We start from the raw sequence: 26,446 nt of genomic DNA, 5'->3' as shown, positions 1-26,446 counted from the left end.
AGGAATCTTTAAGTTGATGCCTAGTGGCATTTAACAAGATTTTTGTATTCAGTGTAAAAAGATTTAGAACATAGACTACACTAAGTAATGAATATAATTTCTCTATGCCAGCAGAAAAGTTGTCAACTTTTTACACATCATCACTCCTAAACAGTTCTAATTAAAACCCAAAGAGTTCCCATTTTGCACCGTTATCGTTCTTTGGCAAAGGAGTCAAACAGCCATGGGTTAGGAAACAACTGTTCACTCATGGTCTTCACTTCTGCAAAATAAATATGTTTTGTAAAAGGAAAATGGCAATATGCTTGGTTTGTAATTATAACTAAATAGTTATAAATATGCAAAATATTACAGCTTTTTTGACTAATCTACTCCTAAAGCTTTGAGTTGTCGTTCAATCTCTTCATCGGAGATTGTAGCCTTTGAAGTAGAGGCAGATGGTAAGCTTCGGGCAGCGGATGGAGCTTTGGCCATCTTTCCAGAGATTTCAATGCTGATTTCTTCAAGCACTTGACTCACAATATCTTGGCTTTCTTCTTCATCATCAGAGCCATCAAAGATGTTGTTGAGCATGTCATTAATCATTTCTTCAGTCATGTCTACCTTCATGTTTTCCTTCTGGAAATTCTGCATTGTTTGTAATGTCTTTTGTGGATCCATCTTCTTGTTAACTGCCTGCATTGTCTTTGCTGTAGTAGACACTGCACCTGCCATCTTCATCTGGGAGTCCATCACTTTTGTTTGTGTGGACACAGAAGTGACTTTAGAACTTACAGCAAAAGTTCTTGTTTTTTGTTTCCGTAGTTGTATGAGCTGTTTGGCTAAAACTCTGCGAGCTTCTTTATTCCAATTTTGGCCATCTTCTTAATTTTTAATTCCAGCTGTTTTTCTTGTTTCTCTCAAGCTGCTCAATCTCTGCTTATAGCCCTCTGTGTACCTCATAACTCCTGATTCTGTTCCTTTATTACATCATCCACAGTTTTCTTCTTAAAGAGGGATGCCATGGTCCAGAACTGCGCCCAGGCGGCCCAGCTCGGCCCAGTCCGGTGCACAAATGGGAAAGGACAGAAAGGAAAGGACTAGCCCTTGGAGGGTTTGGGGCAGTGAAGCCAAAGAACAAGAAAAAGAGGGCAAGGTCTCCATGTAGGACCTGCAGAACTCGGTGTCCCTAAAGCCTATGGCAGCTGAACCTCCTGGAGCTCCTCTCTCTCTTTTTTTCTTGATGAGTCTGATTAAAGGCTTAACAATCTTGTTTAATTTTTCAAAGAGCCAGCTCTTGTTTTCATTGACCTTTGGGGTTTTCTTAGGTTCTATTTTCCTTATTTCCACTCCGATCTTTAGTATTTCCTTCCTTCTACTCACTTTGGACTTTGTTGTCCTTTTCCTAGTTTCTTTAGGCACAAAGTTAGATTGTTTATTTGAGATTTTTCTTCTTTATTGATGTAGGCCTATATGGCTGTGAATTTCCCTCTTAGGACTGCTTTTGCTCTGTCCAGTAGATTTGGGGTTGTTGTGTTTTCATTTTCATATGTCTCAAGGTATCTTTTAATTTCTTCTTTGATCTCATTGTTAACGTCTTCGTTGTTATTTAGCCTCAATGTGTTTGCGTGTTTTTGAGTTTTCATCTTGTAATTGGTTTCTAGTTCATACCCTTGTGGTTGTGGAAGATGTTCGATATGATTTCAATCTTCTTCAATTTACTGAGACTTTTTCTGTGCCCTATCCTGGAAAATGTTCCATGTGCACTTGAAAAGAATGTTATGTTCTGCTGCTTTGGGGTGAAATGCTCTAAAAATATCAATTTTATTCATCTGGTCTAGAGTATCATATAAGGCTACTGTTTTCTTGTTGAATTTCTGTCTGGAAGATCTACCCATTGATGTCAAGGGGGTGTCAAAGTCCTCTACTATGACTGTATTACTGCTGATCTCCCCCTGTATGTCCATCAAAATTTACTTTATACATTTAGTTGCTCCTATGTTAGAGGCATAAATGTTAAAGGGTTACATTCTCTTTTTGGATTGATTCCTTTATCCTTATGAAATGTCCTTTGTCTCTTATTATAGCCTTTGTTTTAAAGTCTATTTGTCTGATATGATTATTGCTATGCCAGCTTTTTTTCTATTTGTATAAAATAACATTTTCCATTCTTTTTTTAAATTTTTATGTTTTTTAGTATTAATGTTTGAATACAGTTGTTTTCCATTTTCCCATCACCACTTTCCCCTGCCCTACCCACCCCGACCTCCCACCCTCTAAACTACCCCCCCCTTGGCTTTGTCCATGGGTCCTTTATACATGTTCATTTAAGACCCTTCCCCTTCTTTCCCACATTATTTCCCTCCCCCCTCCCATCTGCTTACTGTCAGTTTATTCTTAATTTCAATATCTCTGGTTACATTTTGCTTGCTTGTTTGTTTTGTTAATTAGGTTCCACTTATAAGTGAGATCATATGGTATCTGTCTTTCACCACCTGGCTTATTTCACTTAGCATAATGCTCTCCACTTCCATCCATGCTGTCGCAAAGGGTAGGAGCTCCTTCTTTCTGCTGCATAGTACTCCATTGTGTAAATGTACCACAGTTTTTTGACCCACTCATTCGCTGATGGGCACCTAGGCTGATTCCAGCACTGGGTTATTGTAAATTGTGCTGCTATGAACATTGGGGCACATAGGTTCTTTTGAATTGGTGTTTCAGGATTCTTAGGGTATAATCCCAGCAGTGGAATTGCCAGGTCAAAAGGCAGTTTCATTTTTAGTTTTGTGAGGAAATTCCATACTGTATTCCACAGTGGCTGCATCATTCTGCATCCCCACCAACAGTGTACTAGGGTTCCCTTTTCTCCACATCCTCTCCAACACTTGTTTGTTGATTTATTTGTGATGGCCATTCTGACCATTGTGAAGTGGTATCTCATTGTTGTTTTAATTTGCATCTCTCTGATGGCTAGTGATGCTGAGCATCCTTTCATATGTCTCTGGGCCCTCTGAATGTCTTCCTTGGAGAAGTGTCTGTTCAGGTCCTTTGCCCATTTTTTAATTGGGTTGTTTAAAAATATGGAAGGCGCCTGGCTGGTGTAGCTCAGTGGATTGAGCGCGGGCTTGCAAACCAAAGGGTTGCTGGTTCGATTCCCAGTCAGGGCACATGCCTGGGTTGCAGGCCAGGTCCCCAGTTGGGGACACATGAGGGGCAACCACACATTGGTGTTTCTCTCCCTCTCTTTCTCCTTCCCTTCCCCTCTCTCTAAATAAATAAATAAAATATTTTTTAAAAAATATGGAAGGCTTCAGGAATTTGCATGTCATCCTTAGGCAGGGGCCATGCTAATCTCTCTGTATTGTTCCAATTTTAGTATATGTGCTGCCAAATCAAGCACCATTTTCCATTCTTTTACTTTCAATCTGTGTATGCCTTTCAGTCTGAAATTCATCTCTTGTATACAGCACATGTATGGGTCTTGTTTTTTTTTAATCCATCAGCTACCTTATCTTTTGATTGGGCCACTTAATCCATTTACATTTAAAATGATTATTGATAGATACATAGTTATTGCTATTTTATTATTCATATTTTTTAAGGATTTATTTATTTATTTTTAGAGAGCAAGTGGTCTGCACCAGGTTAATTCAGATTTAGATATGGCACCAGTGCTGAACCTGGGGTCACTCTGCAAAAGTCACAGTGTACACCAAGGTCAGCTGCCACCCACCTGGGGCCTGTGGGTCTCTGATACTTTTTTTTAATCCTCACCTGAGGATATTTTTCTTAACTGATTTTAGATAGAGAGAAAAGGAGAGAGAGCGTGAGAGAGAGAGAAAAACAGAGAAAGGAACATCGACATGAGAGAGAAATATTGATCGGTTGCCTCCCATAAGCACTGTGCCCTGACCGAGGATCAAACCCACGACCTAGGTATGTGCCCTGACTGGGAATATAACCTGAACCTTTTGATGTAGAGGATGAAACTCCAACTAACTGAGCCACCGGCCAGGGTTCTTTGAGACTTTTTAAAGAAAGGCTGCAGCATGGGCCAAGGCCAGATGCCTGTTGCCAAAGGAGCCTCTGGCAGCGTGCAACTTGGGGCAAGATCTCAGGGAATCACCAGAGTAAAGCAAGCGGAGCTCTCAGATTCAGATTTGGCCGCAGGAAAGATGGCACCCACTTGCCTGCTGTGTGGTGAAAGGGCTCAACACAAGGGTCAATGGTGGCTGTCCCTCCAGCCCTCGCCCTGAAGCCACAGAACTCAGTTTCCCTCTATCTGTCTCTGGCGCCTCCCACCCCCAAGCCACTGCCCCTTCACACATGACCGAGTCTGTGCACAGGCCCTTTGAGAGGACTCCTGGGTTTCCAGCAGTCCTCCATCTCACCCAGACAGACGGAATCCCTGCTGATTTTCACAGCCATATGCTGTGGGGGCTCCTCTCTGCAGCACTGTTGCTCCAGGCTGGGAAGCCCAGTGTGGAGCTCAGACCCCTCACTCTTCAGGGGAGACCTCTGCAGCTGAGATGCCCCTCCCAATTCTTGACTGCCACACGTGAGTATGGAGCCAGCATATTTTGTGTCTCCCCCCACCTCCTACCAATCTCAACATGGCTTCTCTATGTCCTTAGTTATAGGACTTCTGTTCGACTAGGCTTCGGGTGGTCCTCCAGGTTGATTGTTCTATAATGTAGTTGTGGTTTTGATGTGGACTTGGAAGGAGGCAAGCACAGTGTTGACCTACTCTGCCATCTTGATCAGAACCCCTTCATGTCTGATATCCTATTTCTTAGGTGAAGTGATAAGTTTGTAGGGTTCATTAAGTCACACTCCATATCCAATATTTTTGTTCCATATATCTTTTGTTCATAGTAAATTTGTCCCATCTCTGGTGTTATGATTGGTGCTACCCATTTGGAACACCTAAGGATACTGCTGCCTTTGACTTTCCAATTCCTTTTGAAGGTTATTAATGTCCTCAGCACCTTGCCTAGTAGGATTCAATGAAATATGCCATGGCCCACCGAAGCCTCAGCTTAGCCCTTTAAAATTATCTACTAGCACTTCTACTTGTAATGAGTACAGGATGAGTAAAGCTCACTGATAAAACTTGCCCAAAAAGCTGTCCTTCTGTGACCTAACAACCTCTTGCCACAGGCTTCTGGTCTCCACTCGGACCTAGTCCACTTCCCGTGACCTTCGTTAGCTTCCTAACCAGCTTTCCAAAGCCTGTCCACAGTAATTGAAGTCTTCATGCCAGTCCCTCTTCTGAGGTCAACTGCAGGCACCTATGCTTCAGATAGCAGTTGCCCAAGCTGTTAACAAAGGTGGCCTCTGGGGCCTCAGGTAGTTGAGCCTGTTTCTTCATTTGTAAAGTGGAAATACGGAAGTGACCATATCTGTTTAGTAAGATTGTGGTAAGAAGAATGAGGTAATGCACAGAAAATATTTAACCTGTAGTAAAAGAATCCTTAGTGTCTCCTTCCCTACTTCATAATACAGTGGAGGAAATTAAACTGAGTTCAAACATGTAAATGGCCTAGTGCACAGACTCTCCCTTTCATATTCCCCGTGACACACACCTCTACTTTGAAGGCATTAAATTGCAAGATGAGTGCATCTTCTGCCCCCTTATGGCCAGAGGGAGGAGTTACACTGTCCTCCTCTCTCAGGAGCTTAGAACCTGAAGTTTGGGTTTTGGTAGAAAGGAACTAAGATCAGCAGTGGTACTTCCTCTTTCCTCTGAATTTGCCAACTTACACAAAGAAACAACTACTGGACAGAGGGAAGCAGCTCATGACTCCAAATTTCTCAAAATTTCCTCAGCAGGGAAAGAGATCTGCAGGGGAGGCAAGAGGGATTCTACTCTGGGCAAATAATTTAACCCGCAAGAACAAGTTTCTTCCTGGCAACATAGGGATAAAAGCTATATCTCACTGAGATCTGGAGAGGATATAATATTTTTATGCTTTTTTTTCTATTTTTTTATTGTTGTTCCAGTACAGTTGTCTCCATTTTCCCCTTACTGCTCCTCCCTGCCCCACCCATCCCCACCTCCCACCCTCGATCTTGAGAGGATCTAAATGAGATCCTAATACTAGCACAGTAACTGACACATCCAGAGTAGACACCCAATAAGTAATCATATTTTTAAATCACCCTGACGAGACGCAGCCCTAATTCATAAGGTGCTCTATTTTACAGGGGAGGAAACTGAGGGCCAAAAAAGGGGAGAGATCTGGCCAGGATTTCTAAGTCAGTGGCTGAACCCAGGCTAGTGCTCAGGTTCCCAGAGGAAGTGGGAGGGGAAAAGGAGTACTTGGGTTCCTCCTCATTGCTGAGCATCGCACTGTCACTTTGCCAGTGATACTCCTCCTCCCCCAACCCCTGCTTTTGCTCACTTCACACAAACACTGCCCACTGCCTGCCTCTCCCCTCCACCTCCCTGGCCATGTGCTTGGTCCTCCTCACACCTTCCATGCCTCCATAACTCTCATGGACCACAGTACAAAGCAGAAAGGCAACTCTGACTTTATCTGATCATGTGAAACGTTCTGGATGTTTGTCCAGTCCACTACATCGTCAGCCCCTAAAGGCAAGCAGGAGGCCTGCCAGGATGCCCCAAGCAGGACCCGGACTGGAGGGCTCTGCACCAGCAAGCTGGGCCTTCTCTAAGGTGTTGAGAGCCTCAGTCACCCTGATGGTCCCAATACGGTGAAAATCTGCTAAAATCTTGTGTTGTTCACGAGCACAGCCCATGAGGAGGAAGGTGGTATTGAGAAACCCTGTAAGGAAGAGAGGGAGGAGTCAGGGACACTTTCAAGACTCAATTGTCCCATCCCTCCTTCCAGACACCCCTCACAAACCAGGACATCTGCTCTCCCACCAAAAACTTGGGCACCAGGCACCCTCCACCTTGGAACTCGTGTGCCTGGTGCCTGCAACCCTAATCCCCTCTCCAGATCCCACCAGCCTCCCTCAGCAATGGGAAGGTACCAGACAGCACCTGGCATAGAGTAGGCATTTGATAAAGTGTCTCTCCTCTCACCTGCCTGAAATTTTAAGGTGGAACTGTAACACTTAGATGCGGTGTCAGGGCAAGAATCGGTGGTGACAAAATTTGGGAGACAGTCCTTAGAGTGCTCACCCACACAGGTTGGGCAACTAAGGGACGAAAATGCTCTAGGCTTGGGAGTGTTCTTGAGTTTCATAAAAGGATCCAAGCTGGTGAGATTGTTGCAGAGATAGGTCCGGCAGACACGGCTATAGGATGCAATGGACAATCCAGGCGGTGAAACAAGGTAGGAGATGCGCGGGGGGTAAGATGGGGCTGGGCTGCAGCCTTTAAAACCCACAACTCCTCTTCTGGTCCCTGAGGAGCAGAGATTAGAGAGCTCTGAGCAGTGCCGTTGGCCACACCCAGAATCCACCCTCCCACCCTCCACCCTACTCTTGCCGCTTGCTCTGCCCCATCGCCAACTTTGCCTCTCCCCCACTGTGCACTCCCGGCAGCTGCACAGGGCTCAGATGTCAGGGCCTCCACCTGTTTTGCCTCACTCCTCTCCCCTTGGCTCCTCTCTCCTTGTGTCCCAGCTTTTCTTCACTCCCAGATTGCCTCACTTCCCCTAGGATCTACCCACCTCTTGTCCAACCCACACCACAACCAGCTGGATCCTGCCCCTCTCCTGCCAGTGTCTTGACATTATTTCCCAAAATATAATAGGATAAATATCTAGAATTCAAGTCCAGAGTCCCTGGGTGCTGGGGATGGAGGTAGGGGTCAGAAGAACAAGCAAAAAATAAAAAAGTATCAAAGTCACTTCCCTTCACTTGTCTCGATGAGCACCAGCGTCTCCTCGCAGCCCTCGCTCAGCTTACACACCATGCTCCTCAAAAGAAGCCATTTCCAGTTGTGGAAAGAAACAGCTCTGAAGAGTGAGGACGTCGCTTCATAGCACAAAAGAGCCCCAGCCCCTAAACAGAGAATTATATTCCAGTTATTTGTCCCTCACTATACCCAGACCACCCCTGAAATGCCAACCAAGTGCTCAGCCCCCAAAATCCTGTCCCTTGAGCAACACAGATATCCAGCCCCCTCCCTTGGGGGTCCCAAAGCATCCAGCACCACAGGACATACAAGGCAGAATGGAAATGGCCCCCAGGAGGCACAGCAGCTGCACAGGTCTCAAATGCTGACGTCCCATGGTCCTGTGTCAGGGTTCTAGGTGCTAGAGGTCAGTCCGGAACCAATTTCAGCCTAGATCTCAAGCTTGCTTCTTGTCAGTCCCTGGATTCTCCGTCCACCTGCCTCTGGGTTACTGTTTCTAAAGCAGAAAGTTGATTATCGTTTTCTGTGACACAGGCTCCCAGAGACTTTGAGCGATACAGGGCTTCTCATCTCCATAGTCTCCCCTCCAACGTAATCTGGACCTCCCCACATTAGATTCTCAAATCACAACTCTCATTCTCCTGTTTGGATGCTGACATAGGATCCTGGCTTATTCAAAGGATCACTATTCTCTAGAGACAATGAGATAGGAACAACAAATGTGTGTTGAAGTTAATTGATGTTAATATGTCAGTTAATAAATAATAATCCTTGGTTCAAAAAGGAAATTTAAAACTGTTTCAGACTGGCCCTGGCTGGGTGGCTCAGTTGGTTGGAGCATCATCCTGTATACCAAAAGGTTGTAGGTTTGATTCCCAGTCAGGGTGTGTATGGGAGGCAACCAATCAATGTTTCTCTCTCACATGGATGTTTCTCTCACCCTCTCCCTTGCTCTCTCTAAAGTCAACAAACATATCCTAGTGAGGATTTTTTTAGAGTAGTTAGAACTGGATAACATTGAACATACTACACGTCACACAAACACATACACAAGTACATGTAAAACCTGGTGAATACTGAATTAAGGTCTGTAGCCTAGTTAAGTGTATTGTACCAATGTCAATGTCCTGCTTATATACTACAGTCATATAAGATGTCCCTATGGGGAAGACGGAGGAAGGGTTTAAGGGACTCTATCTACAATTTTTGCAACTTCCTGTGAGCTAGCAATAATCCCCAAATCAAAAGTTTTTGAACTAATCAAAATTTTGGACAACTCTAAAACAGTATTTAGAAGTAATTTATACTTTAGATATATTTACCAAGAAACAACAAGCATCAAATATATATTTATGAATTAACTCAAGAAGTTACATAACAAGCAACAAAGCATCACTGTCTCCCCCCCAAAAAAAAATAGAAATAAAGATGATGGTAAAAAAATAAAATAGAAAATAACAACAAATCATTGCAGAAAATTAATATTTGTTCAAATATTTGACAAATTAATAAGGTAATTCACCAGCAACTCCAATCAGAAAAAAAGAGGAGATGCAAAAAATGCAGAATGAAAAATAGGAATAGACATCAAGTGTTTTAAAAATAATAGAAGTATCATTAACAACTTTACATTTATAAATTTGAAAACCCAGATGAAGTACATAAATTTCTAAAATAATACGAAATGCCAGAATTGGCATAGAAGAATATATGCAATGTCTTTTTTTTTTTTTAATATATTTATTGATTATGCTATTACAGTTGTCCCATTTCCCCCCCCACTCCACTCCATCCTGCCCACCCCCCTCCCTCCCACATTCCCCTCCCCCATAGTTCATGTCCATGGGTCATACTTATAAGTTCTTTGGCTTCTACATTTCCTACACTATTTTTACCCTCCCCCTGTCTATTTTCCACCTATCATCTATGCTACTTATTCTCTGTACCTTTACCCCCCTCTCCCCCTCCCACTCCCTTATTGACAACCCTCATGTTCTAGTTGTTTGCCTAGTTTGCTCTCGTTTTTGTTTTAGGTGTGGTCGTTAATAACTGTGAGTTTGCTGTCATTTTTACTGTTCCTATTTTTTATCTTCTTTTTCTTAGGTAACTCCCTTTAACATTTCATATAATAAGGGCTTGGTGATGATGAGCTTCTTTAACTTGACCTTATCTGAGAAGCACTTTATCTTCCCTTCCATTCTAAATGATAGCTTTGCTGGATACAGTAATCTTGGATGTAGGTCCTTGCGTTTAATCTTCGGTAATGGAATTATGATGTGCCTTGGCGTGTTCCTCCTTGGGTCCAGCTTCTTTGGGACTCTCTGAGCTTCCTGGACTTCCCGGAAGTCTATTCCCTTTGCCAGATCGGGGAAGTTCTCCATTATTTGTTCAAATAAGTTTTCAATTTTTTGTTCTTCTTCTGCTCCTTCTGGCACCCCTATAATTCGGACGTTGGAACGTTTCAAGGTGTCCTGGAGGTTCATAAGCCTCTCCTCATTTTTCCAAGTTCTTGTTTCTTCATTCTTTTCTGGTTGGATGTTTGTTTCTTCCTTCTGGTCCATACCATTGATTTGAGTCCCAGTTTCCTTCTCATCACTATTGGTTCCCTGTACATTTTCCTTTGTTTCTCTTAGCATAGGCTTCATTTTTTCATCTGTTTTTCGAATAGATTCAACCAAGTCTGTGAGCATATTGATAACCAGTGCTTTGAACTGTGCATCCGATAGGTTGGCTATCTCTTCGTCGCTTAGTTGTATTTTTTCTGGAGCTTTGAAGTGTTCTGTCATTTGGGCCTTTTTTTTTTTTTTTTTTGTCTTGGAGTGTCTGTTACTTTAAGGGGCGGAGCCTTAGGTGTTCACCGGGGCGGGGTAATGCTGGTCGCTGCGCTGTGACGCTGTATGTGGGGGAGGGGCCGAGTGGGAGCAATGGCGCCCGCCTCACTCTCCTCCGGATTTCAATCTTCCACTCTGATACCCACAATCAAACTGGGCCACTCTGGTGCTGGTTCCCGAGTAAGTGGGCCTGTGCACACTCTAGGCCCCTGTGGGTCTCTCCAACGACCTCTCCTGTGAGGCTGGGAATCTCTCCTGCTGCCCCAACCCCCAGGGGCACTTTCAATCAGAGGTTTGAGGCTTTATTTCCCCGAGCTGGAGCCCTAGGTTGCGCAGCGGTCTGCTTCTCTGCCCGCCGTTCGTCCGGTTTATCTGTGGGCTGGGCGAATGTGGTGCCGCAAGGTGCTACCTGCCACTCTGCCTGCCCCACTCTCCGCCACTCTGAGTCCGGCCCTCTGGGTTTATCTGTGCAAATGTGGGGCCGCAGGGTCTGCTAGTGCTCGGACTGCCTGCGCCATTCGTCCCACACTCCGCCAGTCTCAGTCCCGCCACAGCCACGAGAGTCTTCTCCACCCCGGTGCCCGTCTCCGCCCCTCCTACCAGTCTGGATGAATGATTATTTTCTGTTTCCTTGGTGTCAGTCCCCCTTGCTGTTTGATTCTCTGTCAGTTCTGGTTGTGCGAGGAGGCGCAGTGTGTCTACCTACGCCGCCATCTTGGTTCCCCTATATGCAATGTCTTAAACCAATGAGAATGAGCAAGGAACTCTGCACCAGGCCAAGCAGATGAGGAAGCAATTCTCAAAAGAGCAAATCAAAAGGCTAACAAACGTGGAGACACTGGGAGTCAACGATAATGAGAGAAATGAAATCTATCAAACTGTGCATCCATCAGACTGGCAAAGGATCAGAAAGCTAGAAATGGAGGAGTGCTGGCAGAAATGGGGGGATACAGAGCCCCTGGCATGTGGCTGCTCTTGGGTGGTTGGGGTAGGGGTGGAAGAGGGCCCCCTTCTGGATCCTGAGGAGAAAAGGAGAGTTCTGATCAGTGTCTCAGGACTCTGGCAATAATTAGTTAAATGAGGTTTACAAATACCCATTTCTGGTATATCTTAGGTACACATAACAGATTTCTACCTTCACCTACAACGGAACACATACGAGTATACAGCATTATTGTGGTGACAGTAAGTTGAAGGCAATGTGGGCATCCTTCCCTAAGACCCAGTGAACACTCAGGCAACAGGGCATGCGCACCATGGAGTATCACTCAGCAGTTAGAAGAAACGAATTAGATGCACACATAACATGTACATGGATGGATGCTAAAAGCACAGTACTAATTATCTTAAGTAGTAAAGAACACAGGATCACTTGCATGAATCAAAACCTCATGCACACAAAATGCACCACATCTGGCACGAACATGCACAAACCACAAGATCTGTGTCAGCCACCTGAAATGAGTGTATATGGGAGGGCTAGGGAATGAGTGGGGAATGGGGATTACTGGAAATAACTAACCCAATGTAGGTGGTACAAAGTTCACAGACTTTGGACTCAAAGGTAGACCAAGGTGGAAACCTTCACCTCCACTTACTAGCTGTGCAACCGAGAACACATTTATAAAGTAGGTTAATAATGCATCTCATAGGGCCATTGTTGAAAAAAATAGATTAACATAAATAGCAGGCAAGGGATGAGCTCTCCATAAATGGTTTCTTTTCCTTCCCCTTTTTCTTTTTCTTTCTCTTTCCCTTTCTCTTTCCCTTCTTTCTTCCCTCCCTCCCCCCCCCTAAAGAATCAAGGTCTCCCTGGCCAGTGTGGCTCAGTTGGTTGGAGTGTCCCGCACACCAAAAGGTCGCCTGTTAGATCCCGGGTCAGGACACATGCCTAGGCTGCAGGTTTGATCCCCAGTCATGAGGGAGGCGACAGATCTTTCTTTCTCTTTCTCTCTCTTTCTCTCTCTCTCTCTCATGAGAATAAAATAAATCTTTAAAAAATAAATCAATAAATAAATGTTTTAGAAAAGAACCAGGGTCAGCCTCTTCAGCTGACATTGAAGCCTCCCGCCCAACCGGCCCCAGAGTTGCCCCAAGCAACCTTTCCAACGGTGCCTAGCGCTGCTCCCCTGCACAGCAGTCCAGGTAGGGTCGCCCACAGCTACCGTTTTCTGTCCAGAATGCCTAACACGCAAGGCCTGTACCCCCGAAATCTGTGACCGATGCAGGGGCCAAGGCGAACAGAGCAGGGAAGGAAATGAAGGCGGGCACGAAGGGATTGGGCCAATCAGAGAAGACAGCACCCACCAGCCTGGAATGCACAGCGACAGGAGCCAACAGCCCGCACACAGGCGAGACACGACCACCAAAACTGGAATGAAATCCTCAAGGGAAAGCAGCCGAGTGGGGTTGGAGGAGACGCTACCCCTGGGGAAGAGAAACCGTGCGGAGGCGGCGCAGGCGGAGGGTTGGAAGCTGGCAGGGGTTCAGAGGAAGACCAGTAGGGGGCACAAGCAGAGCTGCAGGAAAATGAAGCGCGGGGCACAAAGACGGGGTCTGGGGCGGGGGAGACCCTCTTTGAGGGCGAGAGGGAGAAAAGGAGACAGGGCAGAACACAAAGGGGCCAACAGAGGACTGGGCAGGAAAACGTGAGGTGGGTCAAATACGCGGAGAAGGCAGCCAGGTACAGAGTGCCGAGAGGTGGGTGAAATCTGGGAGGGAGAGGCACACAAGGGGTGGAAAGGGCTGAAGAGACAAAACACTACAGACACGGTGAGGTAAGTGGGGAAGGGGGCAGGCCGTGCAGGAAGCAGGCACGGGGAGAGAGGTAGTCCAGGAGTCCGCGCGATGGACGGGCAGACGGACCACGAGAGAATGGGAAAACCGGGTTAGGAAAATCGGCTCAGACGCGCACAAGAGGAGACGAAGGAAACTGAGGAGTCACAGGTGGGGAACTGGAGCATCAGAAGAGAAGTAAGAGGAAACACGAGGATCCGTGCAGCGAAGAGCAGCCACGCAGAGCTGAGGCCAAGAGCACCGGAAGCGCGGCCACCCAGTACAGGCCGGAGGGCGAGGCCGCGCCTGCGCAGCCGGGTGCAGGTCAGCGCCCCCAGCGTGCAGCCGCCTTGGCTGTGCCTGGGGGGCAGGGCCAGCCTCGTCCTGGACGCTACCTTCGACGCCCCATTGGCCACCTGCCCCAAAAGGGGAAGGACAATCTGGAATGGCAACCCACAGGGAGATGGCGATGCGGCACAAGACTCAACTCGAGGCGCTATTGGCTGGCCTGCCAGCTCCCTGCATGGGGAAGCGGCCTGGAGGTAAGGGGTGAGCCGTCAGTGAAGGATCTTGAAGCTCATTGGTTGCTCGCCTGGGGGCAAGAGACGGCGCTCGAAGCTCATTGGTCCTTCTGGGAAGGGGCAGGAAAACCAGCGCGAGCACAGCCGTTCCTTAGGTCACTTCCTCACCGCGTCCTGTCGCCTCCTCCTGACTGAGTCAGACTCAGCTCGAGGCTGTGGTAACCGCGGGCCTAGGACTCGAACACGACCCCGCCCCTCCCTGTTCCACCTCCTTCTTTCTTGCGCAGGACCACCCTCTCCCCTCCCCCCGCATCCCCTCGCCTCCCCCCCCCCCCCCCCGACTTCCCCCCTGAGCTCCGCGCGCCCCTCGCCTCCCCTCCCCCACACTGTGGTCTCCGAGCTCGCTCCCGTGCAGGCCTCCTTCCTGGGACCCTGGAATGGGCCACAGTCTAGCTTTTGAAGGGAGAGCGGTGGCAACGGGGTGCATCTAGTAGCAGCTGCGTGAGGGGGTGCACCGCGGGAGCCGGGAGGGACCTGACGTCGATTGTGGGGCGTGGGCAATGGCACAGGCCCCATGGGGTGCCACGATGCACGGGTTTGCATCAGAGTTCGGGGACCGTGCGGGGTGCGAGAGCGAGATTCCTCCAGGGAAGAGAGAGCTAGATGAGGGCCTGGCACATGGCAGGGGCTCCAAATGCATTTGTTGAGCGAATGAAAATAATTATTGGAAGAGGGGCAAGGAATCCGTGAGAACAATGGAATTCCTGTGGGTGCAAGAGAGCGATCTACTCAAAGTGGGTGCAAAGGGGAAATCGAATTGCAGGGCATACGTGAGGCTATGAGGTGGAAGGGGAGCATGGAATGTCCGTGGGAATTGGATAAATGCAGGAAGGAAGGATGAGCATTGTTGAGGAGGAAGCCAGAAAAAACTGTTGGACCAGGGCGATTGTGGAAAGGGGGGTAGGATTCCTTGCGGGGGGGCATGAGAGTGCAGGAGTATGCCTAAAACTGGTATAGAGGAGCAGAAGAGAATAATGCTTGGACTGAAAGAATAGGTAAGAAAGGAAGGAGGAGAAGCGTTCTTGGGAAGAAGGTTCACTGGGAAGGAGGGCGCCTGAGGAAGGTAGTGGGGTGACGAAGGGAGAAGCAAGGGTGACAGCGGAGCCCAGAGTGGGTGGGACGGAGGACCACCTCAGGTGTGGCCTCCCAGGGCAGCAGAGCTGGTCAGGAGGGGCCCGCGTGGCCACCTGACCTCCACTCCCGCCCCCAGATCCATGGAACGTGAGGAAATGCTTGCTGCCCACCGCTGCCCCTCAGACTCTGCCACGGGGGCGGAGGCCGGCGTCTCCCAGGGCACGGAGCTTATCCCCAAGAGAGCCGGTGGTCGCTCTCCAACCTGTGCCCGCTGCCGCAACCACGGTGTCACTGCCCACCTCAAGGGCCACAAGCGCCTCTGCCTCTTTCAGGCTTGCAAGTGTCACAAATGCATCCTCATCTTGTGCGTATGCGATGCAGGAAGGGAGGATAATGGCTTGCGTCTCAAGGGTGGCTGACTTTTGACTCACGACCGCCCTTTTAGGGAGCGCCGAAGGGTCATGGCTGCCCAGGTGGCCTTGCGCAGGCAGCAGGAGTCACAGCTAAAGAGGCACCTGGCTCACAGACTGATGAGAGACGCGGCTTCTCCCAAAGCTCACAGCCACATCAAGAAGGGAGCCAGGCGACCAGGGGTCCCCCGTGAGTGTCCCTGCCTAGAGATGGGTCAGGGATTTGGATGGAGAAAGCACGAGTAGGGAAGAGTCCAAGACCTGCCACCGAACTGGTGTGTGTCCTTGGGCAAGGTGTTTTTATTCTCTGGGCCTCAGTCTCCCCACCTTTAAAATGTGATCAAGTGTTGGGAGGGTGCATTGAGATCTGTGGGTGGAAAGGGGCCCATAGGAAGGTGAGAACTCAGTTTTCAGTTGGAGTGGGATGCGGGTCAGGAGAAAGGACTCACCAAAGCTCTCCCTGGCCCCTCACAGCTGGAAAGGAGAACTTAGCGCCCCAGCCTCAGACCCTCCGTGGGGCACTCCCACTGGCCCTGACACCCCCCGGGAAGGTAAGGAGAGCCTGGGTCCTGAGGGAGTCACTCCTCTCCTAGCCCTGCCGAGGCCCCTTCCTCTCTGACCTTGAGATGTGCGTTCTAGGTCCAACCCTGACTTGCTGCATCATCTTGGGCAAATCTCTTCTCTCCATGGGCAAAATGAGGAGGTGGGATTTTACAAGTCTGGGGGTCCTACCCGCATCCTAGAATATACCCATTCCTTCCCCAGCCTTGTATCCAAATCCAGCCTGTGTCCTCTGCTCTTGCAGGAGAATTCCCAGGGGCCTCTGCTGCTCAGCCATCCCCCAGAAGCTTTGCCTTTGCCCTGCACTCCAGTGCCTCCAGGTGCTTGGACCCCCGGACACTGGCTGCCTCCAGGCCTTCCCATGCCACCCCCAGTGGTGTGCTGCTTGCTGTGCCAAAAACCTGCTGTCCCTCTGCATCCCTTTCCTGGTAAGATGAATTCAACAGGTATTTGAATGCCTGTGTCCCACTGTTTCAGAAAAAGAAGAAGAAGAGAATACAGGGTAGGAAGAGGAAGGACAGAAGCTATGACCTCTGACCCTTACACACTCTGCATTCTCTTCCCCTCCTTAGGCTTTGACCCTGTCACCTCCCTCTGGCTGCCCACTTATGGGCCCCTCCCAACCTGCCCAGGATCTCACCCAATACTGACGGCTCCCCTTTCTGGAGAATATGAGGGGCCCTCTGCCCTGCCCCGAACGTGAGTAGGGAGAGAAGATAATGTGTTTACCACGTGCCTAACCCTGTGCTTGATATCGCAGTAGATGATAAGGAAGAAGAAAAGGTCTCAGACTAGTGCATGAAGCAGAGATCTCCTAGCTCTGCCTTTGCCTGGCTGTGAACGTTTGTACAAATATTTTTATTTTTACCTCTCTGAGCCTATTTTTCTACCAGTAAACCAGAGACACTATTACTTCTCGGGTTGTCATGAGATTTAGCAATAACAATACCTAATACACCTAGCACAGGCCCTGGCCTTGAACAAATAGTAGCTATTAAAATCTCTTAAACAGATAAGATGAGGTCGAATTGCCTGCTGAAACAGGGCGTGTGGGGGCAGGGTGGGGAGGGACGTGAAGATAGTGTCAGAGCCCATTGGAGAAAGCTTCCTACAGGTGGGGCAAGCTGCTCCTCCAATTCCTTGAGGATTAGGGAACTAGGGGGAGGGAAGCGAGACTCTGGTAAGGTAGGGACAGTCATCCCGTTTCCTCTAGATGGTTTGTCAGTTTTTAAAAAATTGATACCAGTGATTCCCATAATCCTCACGGTAACCCTGGGAGAAAGAAGCTGGCAGGCATTGTCATTTTACAGAAAATAAAGCAGGCTAACCAAGGGACAGGGACTTACCCAAGGCCACAAAGTCTAATGACCCAGCAGTCACTCAGATTCCCAGGTTAGAATACAGTCACGAGCCACTTAATGACAGGGATACACGCTCTGCGCAATTTCGTCGTTGTGCGAACGTCGTAGCGTGCCTGTACGCAACCTGGATGGGACAGCCTACTACATGCTGAGGCTGCATGGTACAGGCAATTGCTACTAGGCTACAAACCTGTACGTCGTGTTACTGTACTGAATACGGTAGGCAGCTGTAACACAGCAGTGAATATTTGTAGGTCTAAACATAGAAAAGGCACAGTAAAAAATATGGTACAAGAGCTTTAAAAAAACAGCACACCTGTGTAGGGCAACTTACCATGAATGGAGCTTGTGGACCAGAGGTCGCTCTGGGTGAGTCAGTCAGTGAGCAGTGAGTGAATGTGAAGGCCCAGGACATTACTGTGCACTACTGTAGACTTCATAAAGACTGCACACTTAGGTTGCACTAAATTTATTGAACAAAATTAGATTAAATCAAGCCCAAGAGAAAATGATGCTATCAGGAGTCACAGTAAACACCAGATGTGCGAGGCTGCTGCTGGCCTAACACAAGCATACAGTTTTACAGCCAGCTTTGTTTCATGAGTAGAAAAGGACACTCTAAAAAGTATAGTATAGTAAATACATAAAACAGTAACATAGTGGTTTATTATCATTATCAAGTATTATGTACTGTACCTAACTGTATACTTTCACGTGACTGTAAGCACAGCAGGTTTGTTTATACTGGCATCACCACATAATGCATCGCACTATGGGCTTACGATGGCTACAACATCAGAGGCAATAGGAATTTTTCTGCCCCATTATGATCTTATGGGCCCAAGGTTGTATATGTGGTTCATCGTTCACCTAAACATTGTCATGCAGTACATGGCGGTGTAACAAAATCCTTCCCTCTTTCCATGTGGACATGTCTGCCCGTGTGTTTAATATTCCTGGCATCTTCTCTGCTTGTTTTTAGATGCTCAACTTTGATACTTCAGCCCTGTGGCACCCCAGACCCTCTTCTACTACCGCCACAGGTCCTGGGAGAAAAGTGGGATCCAGGACCCTGGGAGGAAGTTGACCTCGGGAAGGGAAGAGTAGGAGATAGTTAGTAACTGGGGGCTGAGGGAGCACTTGGAGGGTGGGTAGAAGGAGGGGTTCCCAGTCTGCTTCTCTCCTTTTCCTTTGCAGGCCTCCAGAGCCTCTCTCCTGGCCTGGACCTCTGCCCCCTCAGAGCAGCAGCTGCAGCAGGAAGCAGCTGAGGCTCTTGTGGGGCTGAAAGATTCATCCCAGGCTCCCCGCCTGACCCCTTCAGTCCCTCCCAGCTCTGCTTGGATCTCACTGCTCCATGCCTGTGGCCCACCAGGTAAACTGTTTCCTGAAAAGAGAGGATGGGGTAGGGATGGTTGGGAAATGGAGGTACTGAAGTACACAGGGACTAGCCAAGGTTATCAGGAGGTCAGCAGTGTGAATGTGCTCAGGACCAGGCCCCAAGCTTCTCAATTTAGCTTCTGGGATTGCAGGTGAGAGTTATTCAGTGGACCAGTTTTATCAGTTTTGTGCTCAAGCAAATGTCCAGTGCCCTGATGGCAAGGAAAGTGAGGTCCTGGGAGAGGCAAGGACTTGCTTAAGGACTCAAAGCAAGACAGCGGCAGAGCCTGGTCTCCTGGCTCTAGGCCAAGGCTTTCTCTGGACACGAGCTGCCTGCTGAAGTCTGGAGAGGAGCTGAAGAGGAAACAAGGGTTTGGCTTGGAAGGAGATCTGATAACTGCCTTTGAGAAGCTTCCATTCTACTTGGAGAAGCTGGATGCCTTCACAAAGCTCAGTGACAACTCCAGAGAGAACTACAGGAATCTTGAGGAATGGAAAACACCTATGGGGACAGAAAGGGAAGGCTGAGAATTATCCTGTCCAAAATGGTGGGTTGGGCATGGTGTGTGGGTTAGGAAACCGTCCTGGAGGAACGGATAGAACAGGAGGAGATGAGCTAGAAAGGCTTTTCTGATCATGGAGGTCTGCATGCCAGTCTTAGGAGTGTAGACCAGAAACTGTGTGTGAAGGGGAGCCAGAGAATGTTTCTGAGCTAGGCAGAGGCATAGTCAGAGGACCTAAGCTTTAGAAAGACAGGTGTGGTTAATGTAATGGAGGGATTCGAGGAGGCAAGACTGGAGTGAGGAAAATCAGTGGAAAGGAAGGGCTTGCTGTAATCCAGGAGAGCAAGGACCAGGCCTGGATTGGACGGGGTAAATAGAGGGGGTTGCTGGGTTAAGAAATGGATGTAACCTGGTCCTGCCTCCTTTCTTCCTGCCTATAGGTCTTACTGGAGGAAGAGGATTCCAGCCTGTTGGCCCCTCTCTCCGACCCAGCCCAGCCCCCTCCGTGGCTCTGCATATTGGGCATCTGGGTTCCATCTCCCTCCTAAGCTAGAAGCCCAGAGGTGGGGGCCTCACTGGGGCAGGGTGCAACAACCTGCAGGCACTGAATATTTGGTATTTTGTTTATGAATTTATGCATGGAATTTAACGTACTACAAGCTGAAGGGTTTTTTTAAGCCTTCAGGTGCTTTGTTAGCTTTTGGTTCTTTTTGTAGCGTACACATTTTCTTGGCCCACGGTGGATATTCTCTAAGCCCCTTGGTTCTTTGGACCTTTTTAATATCCCAACAAAGAATGAGTTGTGCAATTTAAACTTCTAAGTAGATTTTTGCATGAATTCATATTTCAGGTTATTTATTTGACATGTAATTCTATACATACCTGTGCACTTATGTCTGTCTCCATGTATGCAAAAATGGGAGATTATTTTCATTTTGTGTCTAAGTTTGTATGAATAAGGAAGAAATAAAGCTTTGTTGTGTTAAGCCACTGAGATTTGGGGATTGCTGGTTACCACAGCCTAACCTAGTCTGTCCTGACGGACAAAAAGGACTTGTTCATTTCACTTCTCAAAGTGAAAATCGGTTGTTCAGTAACTACCACAGATAAATACAAACATGGGCTTCTTTTTTTTTTTAAGATTTTATTTATTTTTAGAGAGGGGGAAAGGAAGGAGAGAGGGAGAAAAATATCAATATGTGGTTGCCTCTTGCACGCCCCCTACTGGGGACCTGGCCCACAACCCAGACAGGTGCCCTGACAGGAAATTGAACCGGCAACCATTTGGTTCTCAGCCCTGCACTCAACCCACTGAGCTACACCAGCCAGAGCCACACACGGATTTCTTATGGTCAGACAAGAAAGAGTGGTAGAGGGGGGACAGTGGGAGATTCACTGATTCAATAATTAAGTGCCTGCTCTGTGTCTGGCATAGACAGTTTCCAGCTGTCCAGAGGGCTACAAACTCAAGTGCCTACAGGGCCAACCAGATCCCATAAGCTAGGAAAGAGGGCCATGGGAGCCCTAGAAAACTGAGAAAACACGCATTACCTAACCGGACAGCCTCCTTTTGACCCTAGCAGATTATTGCCAGGCAGGAATGCATGCTCAGTATTGCCACATCTGATTTTTCAAGAGGATCTGGAAAACTAGATTTCTGTGTAAAACATCTTAATTTTCAAATGTTGACTCAGTTTTCTTCCTTAAATTTTACATGAGCCAAACAATGTATGTCTTCAGGTCAGCTTTAGCCAATGGAATGCCAATTTAATGCTATTCCAACATTCTTCAAATGGGGAAACTGAGGCCAAGAAGGACAGGAAGAATCAACTTAGTCATTATTAAGGGTTTTCCTGAACTAGGGAGGTTCATGTGTCTAAGTTCTGAAGGACCTATAAAAGGTTAGGGACAATTATTACCCTTTACTGATTACACACTGTATGTGATTCACATATATCCTCACAGCAACTCTGTAAACTATGCACGATTACTCCCACTTCACAAATGAAGGAACAAGCTTAGAGAGGTAAAGTGACTTGCCCAAGTATTTTAGGGAAAATGTCTAGGCAGATATTGGGGGAAGCTTCCTTCTCCTTGCCAGGCCTGAAATCAATTAGTAGGTAATTTTTAAAAAACATAAAGTGAAAGATTCAGGTCTCCAGGAGTCCCAAAGCTCTTTCAAAAAGTCTTATTTTTCTACTCAGTATATCATTAAGTGATATTAAGATCTTACCTACATTTGTTTCTTGGTCAGCTGCTATCAAGTCCTTCCCCTTGAACCATTCCGAATATATGAAGACTCGTTGAGCTATTCCAAAGATTTTTAGACCTGGAGACCCTCATCCCCATGCCCACCCTTAGAAAGGGCAAACAGAAAGCTCAAGGGATATGCCTGATCACTGATTCTTTTTCCTGGTGTTACCTACACCTCTCTTTTTATTCAAGATGATTGATGGTGATTGCACCCAATTATAAGTTGTTCTTCCTTGTTTGGGGAGTTGGAAAGGTGCACTACTCCCTAACAAATTACAGAGTAACAAATCCCCAACACTTAGCGCACGATACTCAAAGTGGGAAACTTCGTCTCACAGCTTCCTTCACTCCCCTTGTTATACTTTAGATATATGACTGCCCCTTAATAGATCTGCCTAAGCTTTGCTGTGCCGTGCTCTCCAGTGACCAAGCCCACGCAATCACAGAGGAGGGAAGAATTGCAACTTGCAACCTGGCTAAGGCCCTGCTACTTGGACCTGACCAAAGGTCCCCGGTACACCAAGCTCCCACAGCTGGGAGGAGTAAAAGAGAAAGTATAATTTGGGGCTGAAGGATGACATTAGAACCCTGGCTGGTGTGGCTCAGTAGGTTGAGTGCTGGCCTGTGAACCAAAGGGTCACTGGTTCAATTCCCAGTCAGGGCACATGCCTGGGTTGCAGGCCAGGTTCCCATAGGGGGCACGTGAGAGGCAACCACACATTGATGTTTCTCTCCCTCTCCCTCCCTTCCCCTCCCTCTAAAGATAAATAAATAAATAAATAAAAAGATGGCATTAGAAAGGAGCAAAAAGAGAAAGTGATGGAGACAGGGAGGAGGAGCTAGGGGCAGGCCCTTTCCTGTAGCCCACCTCCCCTTACTGCCAGACCTGGCCAGTCTTTTCATGCCCCTACCTAGGCATGTTGGGGACCACTCTGTGTGGTTTTGGAGTCTGTAGCCCCATGCGAGCAGGCCTTGAAAGAGGCCAGTAAGTCTCGACTGGAAAGCCTGGAAAGCCAGAAAGGCAGGTGGCAGGCACAAGCAGACACTAACACCTAGGGTTCCTGTGGGAAATCAGTTCTGATAAATACATTGTATCCTTTGAAGCTTGCTTTGCTTTGTATAGCCCTGTTGATATAAGCCAGACATTTAAGTTCAAAGCATAAGGAGTGAACTCCTTGCTTCATGAAATATGCCTTTACAACCATCTGGCATCAGCAAGTCTCACAGACCCTGACCTGAGACCATCTCTGTGTTTCTTCAATTGTCATCATCTAAGATAATGTCAGTTTTTTATGACTCTAGCCTTTTAGACATTGATTGATAAGCTATGCATGTATGCTGTATTCCCCTGCACATTCCGATCCTAATAAAAGTGGTTTCAGAGGAGGGCTCAGGGCATTCTCCACTAGAGGGAATAGCCACCCCCTTTCCTGCCGGAACAACAGATTGTATCCAGGACGATTTATTCTCATCCACAGAAGCCGGGAGAGCTCCGCAGGACTCAGCATCCCACACGGGCCTATGTGTCTATCAAATTGTTAGCGCTTCCCCATTGGTGCCTGAGAGAGGGGGCGTAGGCCAGCTTGGGAGAAAAGGTCAGATGTAAGAATTGCTCATGCTGTTATGTACTTGCCCTTTTGGGTACAGCAGGCTTCACCTGCAGGCCAATGGGCTCCTGTCCTCTGACCAGCCCTTAGAGATTACAGTCAAGGGACTGTGAGCACTGTTTCATATTTTCCACCTCTTTTCCATTTCCCATCACAGGGCAAAGAAAGGTGGTTTGGTTCCTCCAATAGGGCATATCTCTTCTAAGCTTCCTCCATGCACCACCCTAACGTTCTGCAAAAATAACCAATGAGATTCCAAAGTTGGAGTACCATCCCTGCCCCTGTCTCTCCAAATAAGACTTCTCCCTTTACTTCTCGCTGGTAAAGCCACCCAGGTTTTACCTCAGGAACTCATTTCACATTTTGTCCTTTGGGAATCCACACTCCTTTCACTTCAGCCCTTTGTGAAGCTGGTCTAGTCCTGACCGCTCTCCCTGTCCAGTGCAGAACTGACATCACAACGGCCATCTCCATCCAGGTTCTACTCAGATGCCAATTGCCTAGTCCATATAGTCCTTATTCTGCACCCCTGTCCTATTGCGTAGCTGGGTTTGCAGCCCCCCAGCATGTTTGCATAGACCTGCCCTGCATAGACCCGCGTGAGACCCTGAGCTCTTCCCAAAAGCAAGATTCCTCCTTTTCACCTAACTTAATATCTCTGACAAGCCCCTCAGGCAGAGTTCTCTACAACTCCTTAGGAGCCCTTGCCCATTTTCCCACAGGCCTGGTCATCTTGAGCTGTGCCTATCTCTGTCCCACTCTATCTCCCTATCCAAGAATAAGTGCTTGCACACAGCAGGACCTGCATTCCTTTCCTCTCTGGGCTCAGAATAAGTGACTTAACAACACACAGCCTGTCTGATTCCTTAGGAATAGGGTTTTTCCTACGTGGTTAGTACACTCCAAAGCCACCTCTCTCCCTCATCACAACATCAACAGCTTCTTGCCCTCAAGCTATTTTCTAAATAGTTTATTCTTTAGAGCAGTTTTCGTTTCACAGTAAAAGTGAGAGGACAGTACAGCAATTTCCCATATCCCCTGCCCCACACATGCACAGCCTCCCCAGTTAACCACAGTCTACACCAGAGGGGTACATTTGTTCCAACTGAGAAATCTACATGGACATCATTATCACCTAAAGTGTACGGTTTATGTTAGGGTTCATTCTCGGTGCTGTACATTCTATGGGTTTGGACAAATGTACATGTATAATGAGATGTACCCGTCATTATAGTATCACGCAGATGATACTATACTATACTATATGTATACTATACTAGATGATACTATACTATAGTTCCACTGCCCTAAAATTTTCTGTGCTCCACCTATTTATTCCTCCCTCCCCCACCTCCACTCTTAGTAACCACTGATCTTTTTTCTGTTTTCATAGTTTAGCTTTCTTTCAGAATGTCATATAGCTGGAATGATACAGTATGTTTTTAAGATTGGCTTTTATCACTCTAGTTGAATAGCTCAGTTGGTTAGAGTGTCATCCTGGTATACCAAGGTTGTGGGTTCAATCCTCAGTCAGGGCACATACAAGAATCAACCAATGAATGTATAAGTAAGTAGAACAACAAACCAATCTCTCTCTCTCCTCTCTCTCTCTCTCTCTCTCTCTCATCAATTTTTTTTAAATTGACTTCTGTCACTCAATAATATGTATCTAAGCTCCCTTCATGTCTTTTCATGGTCTGGTATCTCCTTTCTTTTTAGAACTGAATAGTATCCCATTGTCAGGATGTACCACAGCCTCAAACCATTTTTAAAGTCTCTGTTGATAGAGTTACTGAAGGAGATAGAGCAGTCATCAGTTGTAGATTCAAATCCCAGATCAGGCTTTAACCTTGCCCTTGGTTAAGGGTAAGAGAGTTGAGGCTTTAAATCTCTAAGCCTCAGTTGCCTGGTCTGTAACAACCTCACAGAGTTGTTGAGGTTATGAACCTGTAAAAAACTAACACCTACACAAATTAACACCAAGGACACAGTGCTGAGAAATCATGTTATCTAAAATCATAGACTGTCAGAAAGTTTTGCTTTTTGAAATCACAAATTGTGAGAATGGGACATCTCGCTTTTGCCTGGAGGGTCTAAGTCACTTTGACACACAGATGCAGTCATGACTTAAAACCCAGGTGCAGAGTTTCAAAGGGGGATTTCAAGAGATAACATTGCACATTTATCTTAACCTTGTAATTTCCAAGGAAACAGGACCCTGTGTCTTCTTCTCAACCTAGGCATAATGTTGACTCAATTGCATAAATTCTGCTTTGCCTTGTGTCTACCAGAAAACTGCTTAATAAAATTTTACCTAAGCTTCACCTTTCCCCAAATCCTATATTAACCCTGTCTCTTCCTTTGATGAGGTACTACACAGTTCTTCTGGAGAGCTCTTCTTTTTTTTTTCTTTTTAAAGAAATGTTTAGTGAATTGACTCAAGGGAATTAAGTTTAAATGATTCAGCATTGATATTAGAAATGTACAGCAGAAATGTATAAAAATTGAATATAAATACCCAAGTATAAGCAAATAAAAACCAAAAAACTCTAGTATATGGACATTTATAGTTACACATGGGTACCAGTACAAACTCAACATACATGTTGATTCTGGGGGAGAAATCTGAGATACTAAATCTATCCTCAAGCTTTATAAACAATGCAAAATAGGTTTCAACAACATTCTACAATGTAAAGGCCCTAATTTAAATACATGATATTATCATGCTAGAAGCATGGTTGGTGTTACAAACTGAATGTTCATGTTGTTCCCCCCCCACCCCCGCCAATTAGTATGTTGAAACCTAATCCCCAATTTAACAGTACTTGGAGGTGGTGCCTTTGGGAGGTGATTAGGGTGATTAGGGAGGAGGACTCATCCTCACGAGGGTGGAGTTCTAGTAGTGCCCTCATAAAGGAGGCCTCAGAGAGCTTACTTCCCCTATTTTGCCATGACCACACACAAAAAAAGATGGTTGTCTATGAACAAGGAAGCGGGCCCTCACTAGACACCGTATCTGCTGGCACCTTGATTTCAGACTTCTGAGCCTCCAGAACTGTGAAACATAAATTCCTGTTGTTTACAAGCCACCCAGGCTGGGATATTTTTTTACAGCTGCCTAAACCAACCAAAACAGTTGGTTTTAATTATAACAGATATGGGTATAACATATTGGCTTAATAATTAAGGCATTGTGCATACACAGTATCTCACTGTGGAAAAAAATTACTGTTCGCTCTGATGGTTTAAAATCTCAGTCTTTTAAACATAAGAAAATAGCTATGGGAACACATTTAAATG

At 46.8% G+C, this 26,446-nt stretch overlaps 2 protein-coding genes, 1 non-coding gene and 1 pseudogene across 3 annotated transcripts; 1 reads left to right on the top strand and 3 right to left on the bottom strand.

The window, feature by feature from the left end:
• Nucleotides 1–293: 293 nt before the first annotated feature.
• On the bottom strand, nt 294–1,004 carry LOC112320241 (charged multivesicular body protein 2b pseudogene; annotated as a pseudogene).
• A 2,269-nt stretch (nt 1,005–3,273) lies between these two features.
• On the bottom strand, nt 3,274–3,379 carry LOC112320271 (U6 spliceosomal RNA). Its single transcript, XR_002976404.1, has one exon. It is a non-coding gene; the product is annotated as a U6 spliceosomal RNA (small nuclear RNA).
• Nucleotides 3,380–6,564: 3,185 nt separating this feature from the next.
• On the bottom strand, nt 6,565–8,186 carry LYPD4 (LY6/PLAUR domain containing 4). The gene is made up of 4 exons (XM_024577398.2): nt 8,120–8,186; nt 7,813–7,956; nt 7,031–7,354; nt 6,565–6,767 (listed from the first exon to the last, which is right to left on the bottom strand). Exons 1-4 carry the CDS (start codon nt 8,184–8,186, stop codon nt 6,565–6,567), a joined length of 738 nt encoding a protein of 245 aa, XP_024433166.2.
• Nucleotides 8,187–15,211: 7,025 nt separating this feature from the next.
• DMRTC2 (DMRT like family C2) lies at nt 15,212–19,836 on the top strand. The gene is made up of 8 exons (XM_024577741.2): nt 15,212–15,435; nt 15,517–15,671; nt 15,956–16,032; nt 16,290–16,470; nt 16,615–16,741; nt 18,386–18,446; nt 18,601–18,775; nt 19,724–19,836. Exons 1-8 carry the CDS (start codon nt 15,212–15,214, stop codon nt 19,834–19,836), a joined length of 1,113 nt encoding a protein of 370 aa, XP_024433509.1.
• The last annotated feature ends 6,610 nt before the right edge of the window (nt 19,837–26,446 follow it).

The sequence above is a fragment of the Desmodus rotundus genome, chromosome 12, assembly GCF_022682495.2.
Source record: "Desmodus rotundus isolate HL8 chromosome 12, HLdesRot8A.1, whole genome shotgun sequence".
Lineage (NCBI taxonomy): Eukaryota > Metazoa > Chordata > Mammalia > Chiroptera > Phyllostomidae > Desmodus > Desmodus rotundus.
The sequence above is the reverse complement of the archived record's forward strand: the minus strand, read 5'-3'. Positions and strand labels throughout refer to the sequence as shown.